Source organism: Monopterus albus, unplaced genomic scaffold, assembly GCF_001952655.1.
Source record: "Monopterus albus unplaced genomic scaffold, M_albus_1.0 scaffold251.1, whole genome shotgun sequence".
NCBI lineage: Eukaryota > Metazoa > Chordata > Actinopteri > Synbranchiformes > Synbranchidae > Monopterus > Monopterus albus.
Window position 1 is genome coordinate 130,999 of NW_018128131.1, and position 8,199 is coordinate 139,197.

The 8,199-nt window shown below is 43.2% G+C and overlaps 2 protein-coding genes across 2 annotated transcripts in view; both read left to right on the forward strand.

Annotated features, from left to right (window-relative positions):
• Positions 1-3,002, forward strand: part of cant1a (calcium activated nucleotidase 1a) — a 6,368-nt gene extending 3,366 nt beyond the window's left edge. Inside the window, exons 2-5 of the mRNA XM_020620980.1 lie at positions 388-544; positions 871-1,382; positions 1,923-2,126; positions 2,216-3,002. Of these exons, the coding sequence (XP_020476636.1) occupies positions 388-544; positions 871-1,382; positions 1,923-2,126; positions 2,216-2,586 (1,244 nt within the window). The 3' untranslated portion in view covers positions 2,587-3,002. The remainder of the gene's footprint in view (positions 1-387; positions 545-870; positions 1,383-1,922; positions 2,127-2,215) is intronic.
• Positions 3,003-3,304: 302 nt separating this feature from the next.
• LOC109972250 (galectin-3-binding protein A) lies at positions 3,305-6,376 on the forward strand. Its single transcript, XM_020620979.1, has 6 exons — positions 3,305-3,401; positions 3,708-3,808; positions 4,067-4,270; positions 4,436-4,570; positions 4,684-4,975; positions 5,105-6,376. The coding sequence occupies exons 2-6, from the start codon at positions 3,730-3,732 to the stop codon at positions 6,156-6,158; spliced, it is 1,764 nt and encodes a 587-aa protein (XP_020476635.1). The 5' UTR covers positions 3,305-3,401; positions 3,708-3,729; the 3' UTR covers positions 6,159-6,376.
• The last annotated feature ends 1,823 nt before the right edge of the window (positions 6,377-8,199 follow it).

Consider the following 8,199-nt stretch of genomic DNA (forward strand, 5'->3'; position numbering starts at 1 on the left):
CAGGAATGCTTGATCTGGTCCAACAAGTAGTTTTGGTTTTTAAATTAGCATTGTCGCACAGTTGTCGCTCGAGACAGTTTAGTGTGATTTACTGCGATTACTGGTGATGGATGTGCTAAAAGAGGACATGAACTTAATTGGGGTGAGAGTAGGGGATGCCAAGGATAGAGTTAGGTGGAAACAGATGATTCACTGTGGCGACCCCTAATGGGAACAGCTGAAAGAAGAAGAAGTGCGATTACTGGTGAAAGCTGTAATGCATCACTTGATCAGTCAGTGAAACAGATGAGGGCTTCTCCTTTCTTTGACAGTCTGCACCCTCTTTGGTAATCTGGTCTGCACCCTCTTTGGTAATCTATCTCTGTTTTATTTGTTTTTTTTCTCCAGGTCAGCCCGGGTCTCCGTCCTCCATGCCTGCTTCCCCAGACTTCACTCGACTTGTGCAGAATGAGCGTATGAACGCTCTGCGTATCTCTGTCGGAGGCCTCCCCATGTTGGCTTCCATGGCCAACACCACTGACCCTCGTTTCCGCCTTAAGTGGAGGCCCATTGTGGCTGGGGGCCCTGCCCTCTTCCTGGGAAATGCATCACTTGATCAGTCAGTGAAACAGATGAGGGCTTCTCCTTTCTTTGACAGTCTGCACCCTCTTTGGTTTTCTACGAGTGGATACTACTCACTGTCTATCTCTGTTTTATTTGTTTTTTTTCTCCAGGTCAGCCCGGGTCTCCGTCCTCCATGCCTGCTTCCCCAGACTTCACTCGACTTGTGCAGAATGAACGTATGAACGCTCTGCTTATCTCTGTCGGAGGCCTCCTCATGTTGACTTCCGTGGCCAACACCACTGACCCTCGTTTCCGCCTTAAGTGGAGACTCATTGTGGCTGCGGCCCTTGCCCTGTTCCTGGTCCTGGTGCTCTTCATGCATTTGTTCTCTGGCCTGCGCTCCCACCCATACAGCTCATACAGCTGGAAAGCCGGCCACAGTAACACCCAGCAGTCAGATGCCCAGTACAATGACACCTACCCTCTCAGTCTGCCTGAGCACACGCCGCAGGGCACCCGCTATCGCATTGGGGTCATTGCAGACTTGGACACAAACTCTCGTAGTGAAAAGGAGCTGACGTGGTTCAGCTACATGCAGCGGGGGTACCTGTTGGTGTCCCAGAGTGGTGACAAAGTGGCAGTTGAGTGGGATGCCGACAAGGTGGTGCTGGAAGGCCACCTGGCAGAGAAAGGCCGGGGTATGGAGCTGTCTGAACTGGTGGTGTTCAACGGGAAGCTCTATAGTGTCGATGACAGAACAGGTGTAGTCTACCACATCGATGGTGGCAACGCGGTACCCTGGGTCATCCTGCCTGATGGCGACGGCAGTGTTGCCAAAGGTCGGTGTTACCCTGCCAACTGTAATTTAAAAGTTCTTCAGCACCAGATTGAAACCAGTGGTTGAAAATGGCTAATGTTCTGTACATCTTTGAAGTACGTATACATTGATCATTTCCATTTCCAAAAGTTCCACGTTTAAATGTTAAGGACCCGTAGAGGTTAAGTTATGCACTATTTCACAATAAAGAAAAGATTAGTGGAAAGTCAAATAGGTAAATATTCACTTGTATAGATAAACTTTGTTTTACTTATATCCTACCACATCAAGTGGCTCCCAACCCCTCTAGTGTATCATGTGACTCTTTAAGGAACCGCTGGACTCCAATGCTAACAATCTACTAATGTCAAATATAATATTATATCACTGACAGGTGAGACTTCTCTGGATCATGAGTACTTTTTGTGTGGTAATTTATGTACATGTTAAGGACCCATACATTTTGTTGTTTATACTTCTATGCTTAAGCAGGATTTTGAATTCAGGACGTGTAGTGGAGTATCTAGTTGTATTGATACTTTAAGTTCTGATTTTCTGATAGGGTTCAAAGCTGAGTGGCTGGCGGTGAAGGATGAGCACCTGTACGTTGGCGGCCTGGGGAAGGAGTGGACCACCACTGAAGGCGAGTTTGTCAACAACAACCCGGAGTGGGTGAAAGTTGTGGGGTTCAGAGGGGATGTACAGCATGAGAACTGGGTTCCCAGGTACAAAGCTCTGAAGACTGCTGTGGGGATCGAGCCTCCAGGTGAGGATGTGAATCAGATCTTGCTCACAAATGCTTTCACTTCTCTCCCTTTGCTTTACTGTTTACCCTGTTCCTCTGAATCTCCACAGGTTATCTCATCCATGAGTCTGCAGCGTGGAGCGACACCCTGCAGCGCTGGTTTTTCCTCCCTCGCCGTGCCAGCAAGGAGCGCTATGAGGAGACGGCAGATGAGCGTCGTGGCACCAACATCGCCCTTAGCTGTTCACCAGATTTCAAAAACATAATTTTAAGTCAAGTGGGTCCGCTTATCTCCACTCACGGTTTCTCCTCCTTCAAGTTCGTCCCAAACACAGATGACCAGATTATTCTGGCACTCAAGTCAGAGGAAGATGCTGGAAAGATCGCTACATACATTACAGCCTTCACACTTGATGGACGCATCCTTTTACCTGAAACCAAGATTGGGGATGTGAAATATGAGGGCTTGGAGTTCATATAGATGGCTCGGGCTGAGGGAATCGCTCTCCAGGCCGCTACACTGTGGTTCTATTTTGTTTACAACGCAGTCACTGTTGAAGTTACTGTACTCTGCTTCCTCATTGAATTTGTAAAAGACAATTTAAACCCTTAAAGGATCACCATCAGAACACGTAGAAAAACTGTGGGCTGAGAATATATAGTGTGGATCTGTTGTGGGTTCTGAGAAAGTGCCAGTCAGACCAAACAATGCCAGCATGCTGTGGGGCATCATCATCTTCCTGGGACAAACGTGGCCATCAAACATACTGTTGTTTGTCTTATAATGAATGTACAAGAGATTTATCAGGCTTTGATTTTTTTTAAGTATACATTTTAATGTGCACACACACAACAGGTAAAAGCCCACCCCATTACTCCATATTAAACATTGTGTGTAAACAGTGGACTTTGCAGTGAAATAACTTAAAGTCTGTTTTTTTCCTCATAAAATTCAATGAACAATCAAATATGCTATATGTAAAATGTTTTTCCTTTTGAGTCTTGTCCGGTAATTCTCTTGTAGGCCTCTCTACAAAATGGGTTCAATAAAAAAAACTAGACCTTGTCCTCCAACTAGTTTCGACTAGACCAAAAACTCTTGTGCAACAGGCAGATTTTCTGTTTTCTTATGAAGCGAAACCTTGGAAAAGCAAAAGAAAAAGATAAGTGAATCTAGACTGTACGTTTCTCCTTCCTTTTTTTTAGCAGACCTAAAAGGGGTGAGATTTGTGTCACAGACTTTGTTTGAGATAGGACGTTTGAGGAAAACTGCTCTTGGTAACCAGAGAGAAGAAGGTAACATGGCTTCATTATATGATGAGATTTAGCTCATGTCTTCTTTTAAGTTTGATCTTTTTAATTTTTATTCACATATTCAGTTTAGTCCTTTCAACTTGAATATTGCATTCCTTCTTAATGAAAATATGAAAATACAGACTGGTTTTACATAAAAACAATCCATACATGCATTGATCTGTAGGCAAGACAGCTGCAAAAACTTCAATTCTTCTCAGTGCAGCTCAAAGCCATTCAAGGCATAATTTCTAAAACAAAGTGTAGTGAACATATTTCTTACATTTCTTCCTTGGCGTCGTCTGTCAGAATTCTTCAGTGGCGGCTGGAAATGGCAACAAACCTACATACTGTGTGGCTTCTGCTACTTCTCCATGCTTCTGGAAGTGCATTCAAATTTGACTGGCTCAGTAAGTCGTCTGAAACACATTTGTGTGAAAGCCAAGAAAATATTTTTAATACAGTTTTACCCTAGAAAATAATCCATGGAAGTGAAACACTGCTAATGCTGTAATTAATGTGAATAATGTGTGTGTATACTGTGTAATTCCTATATTATGCAGTTGTACAAACTTGTTCTGATCATGCTCATTTAGCACAGAATGTACTGTAGATTGTGATTTTCTGCCGATACAATCATAGTTAATATCACCTGTGTCATCATACAGAAGAAAACCTAGGGCCACAGGAAGGTGATGTGAGGCTGTTTGGCTCTGCCAGCATTTCAGAAGGCCGTGTGGAGGTCTACCATGATGGAAAATGGGGAACAGTGTGTGACGACGGCTGGGACATGGCTGAGGCCCAGGTGGTGTGTCGTCAGCTCCGCTTCCCTGGAGCTAAGTCTTCAGTTGCCGGGAGTGACTACGGACAAGGTGCATGTCCTTTAAGTCCCCACCAGAGGGCAGTAATATGTTTGTAAATGGGTGAGGTTTGACATGTTAACCAGCACAAGGGCAGCCCTCTCTCTGGGTGCTGTTTAATGTGTGTTTGACACATTATATGTGGTAACATGTATTTTCATTCATTTGACATCACAGCGACTGGGCCTATTTGGCTAGATGATATCAACTGTAAAGGCACAGAGAACCATCTGTTCACTTGTGGTTTCAAAGGCTGGGGAATATCTGACTGCACCCACAAGGAGGATGTCGGAGTTATTTGTGAAACAGCAAGTAGGTTTTGAAACATTTACACAGAACACTTGGTGACATCTCAGTCAGTAAAAGTAGATTCAGTGTGATCACAGTGTCTATCAAATCTTCATCCTGGTGATTTGTGATTCCAGGCAATAATATGGCCATCGGTGATTTTTCATCCTCACTGGACCACAGTTTCATTCTGTCTGATGACCTCGACCAAATCTTTGAGAGTGGAATGGGCTGCGACTTCTTGATTCTAGTCCAGAGTGCCACTGGAAACAAACAGGAAGATGGCACCCTGGAGATGGTTGGAACAACAATTTGTGCACATAAAGTAATCCTCTCACTAGTCCCGTTCTTCAATGCCTCAGAGGGGATTACTAACATCACGGTCAACGTCAGCCAGACCTGTCAACCGTATTTTACCTCCTTCATTAGGTATAATTAAACTAATATGACCTGTATTGCTTCATATTAACATCACCCAGGTGATTTGTGAAGATGTGAATAGAAAGCAAAATCACTGGAAAAACTCTAATAAATGTTCTACCTTTTGGGTCTCAATAGGTACATTTACACCCGCAAGATTGATGTGACCCTCTCCTCTGTGCAGTGCCTCCACCGGATAGCTTCTGAGTTTGGGGTGAAGACACTGATGCAAGACATAGGCCGAATGTTATCTAAAGTCCTCCCAGCAGACGATTCATTTGACACCCAGGTGTCGCTTTACAAATATGCAGAGGAGACTGGAGACTTGGTTCTCCAGGACAACTGTATCCAGTACATGGCCTGGAACTACCAAAACTTGACAAGTTCTCCAGCTTGGACCCACCTGCCTGTGGAGCTCCTTAGAGCCCTCCTAGCCCGCTCAGACCTGGTGGTGCCAGATGAGTATTTTCTGCTTCAGACTGTGGAGAGCTGGATCACGGAGAAGGGTGACTCCATCAGTTTGGAAGTCCAGGCTGACCTGTTGAGTCGCATCCGTTTCTCTATGATTCCTGCAGAGAAACTTTACGCGCTTGAGTTGAACTCTCTCTGCAACACTCATAAAGATATGTATCGTGACAGGATGTTGAAAGCATTCCAGTTTAATATTCTGCTCTTCAGCAATCTATCGGCCGACCCTAAGTTCAACAGAGAAGACGATGATTACCAGCCAAGGATCTACATAGCTAAACCATGGAGCACTGCTTTTGCCCCTTTGAGCACTTCATCTCCATATTCATCACGCAACCGCAGGCCGTATTATGAAAATCAATACGGTCAGACCACAACAAAGGGGTTCTACACGCCTGTCCACAACAGCCTGATCTTTAAAGACAACACGATTCAGTGGGAGGCAAATGTCTTCAGGAGTCAGTCTGAATGTTCAAACCGAGGGCTGCGCTGCGAGTCAATTCCCATGGCAAGGCTGGTTTCCTATCACCACTCCACCCAGCAGACAAACATGGTCTTTCGTAACCGGCTCCTGGTGATGTGCCAGGGCAAGTACATCTGTCAGGTTCAGGACTTCAAGGTCAACCTGGCTAATATTTTTGTAAATGACACCCAGGGTCTTGCCTACCCCTGTCCTGGTGACCAGTACACCTACCACTTTGTTGTGAGACCAGCGTATGTCTAATCCTACAGCAGAGCCAGGCTAAATATTTCAGTTTGTCTGTTTTTTAAACAAAATTATCTGTGTGATTGACTTTTTGCATTAATTTTTGTTGAATAACTACAAATGTATCACCTGACTGTGATTTAATCCAGATTTTATCAAGTATCCCTTCTTGATTTTGTTAAATGGCAAACAAATAAAGTGATTTCTAGGTCATTTTCTGTGTGTCAGCACTTTTTTTTAAAAAAAGTTCATCACAAAAGCAACTTAAAATCTATATCAAAACCTGGAGTGTATCTAGAAATGAGTCACATGAACCAACAAGTGTAAAGCTGAACTTTGCAATTCAACTGGGGCTAAATAAATGTCATAATATATACAAGTGTGCCAGGGTTATTTGTGTGATTCTTTGTAAAATATGAACTCTACTGACTGATATGAACACTTTTGCTTAAAATAACATCTGTTTTCATGACCGCAGCCAGGAGAAGGGTTCATATACATGTATCATTAAGTGAAATCAGTCTGTTATGGAGAAGTAACATGTATTTGTGCTGGAGAAAAAGGGTAATAAAATACAGTTACATTTTGAAAATAATTCTGCCAAATGTCATTAAAACGTTTAGGAAATAAGATCAAAACCTCTGTTAAATCAACATGTAAGGCAGCCAGTGAGGTGGTGTCGTGGAAATTCTCAGCCAGACACTTGACACACATAACAAGAACAATTCTTACCAGAATGCACACCCACCTCTCTGTGTCTCATCTTTATGGTCTATAAAGATTTGGTCTTTGTCTCTCAGTTTCCAGTAACTCGATGTTTTCTTCTGCTCCTCTCTGAACAATCAACACTACTTGTTAGATTTAGCAACATAAACATACCATCCAACACTCATTTTCCACCACAAAGGCTTAGTGCATACCCTGAAACTGAGAGGAGGTGAGCCTGGCTTTGTTAATCAGTAACAAAACTTTGACTGGTAAAACTATATAAACAGCAATTTACTATCGATAACTTTCTGATGTGTCTGCTAGCTGAGGTGGGAGGGTGGAGGGACACTTCAGGCCCACCATCCTGCATGTCAAAAACGCTGAATTGTTGGTTTTACACTTTGTTCTTTCTGTAGATGGAACAAAGAAGATACAACTTGTTACTTAGAAAGATGTATAGGTTCTGGTAGGTTCTGTTACCTCCAGACAGAGCCATCCTCTGTCCTGTTTCCAGTCTTTGTACTAAGCTAAGCTCACCAGCCACTTGCTGTAGCTTTATTTCTAACAAGCAAACACGAGAGAAACATCTTCTCATAGTTCACATGCTGATTTATTTCTGTGCTGGGTTCCTGTAAATAATTAAATGTCACTTTCCTTAGTTAAGTTCTGTGTAAAATAGTTGTCATTGCACTTCTGCCTAACAAAAACCTCAAACATCAGAGTAGATGCTGAATGTCAAAGGGATTGATTGAGGAAGATAGCAGTTTCATCCTCCTCGATCATGCCCAGACAGGTGGGCTAAACAGCCACAGTGAGTCATGGGTTTCTGAGAAGGGTGTCTGTGTGTGACCACACCAAACCATGACATGAGAAGAGATGATAGATCAGTTATACAGTTTATCAGTGTGTATAGCTGCACATGAAGGCACTGCAGACAGTGATTTCATTGCACTGGGGACAGAGCGCTGTATGTTCATTCACAAATAAACCTATATCAGGCCGTGAGCTCCATGTGAAGTACTTATCAGGAGGGAAAGTTCGGATGTAGACTTCTTTTGCTGTGAGTAATATCTGACTGTATGTTTTTTGTTGTGTCATTTTACCCACCAAACAATTAACCCCACAAGTCATGGCTTATGGTTTTTTGTTCGGTTTGGCCCAGAATTTTGAAATTCGACTTAGTGGCTTTATGAACAATGATTTAAGCTATTTCATTTGACCGCTTGAACTCTGATGCCCTCACAAAATTTCCCAGTTTCCTTTTATATTAGAAAACACTAGTGTGTTGCGAGTGTGTTGCGATAACAAAAACGCACAACACATAACAGATAGCAGACTAAAGCTATTACTG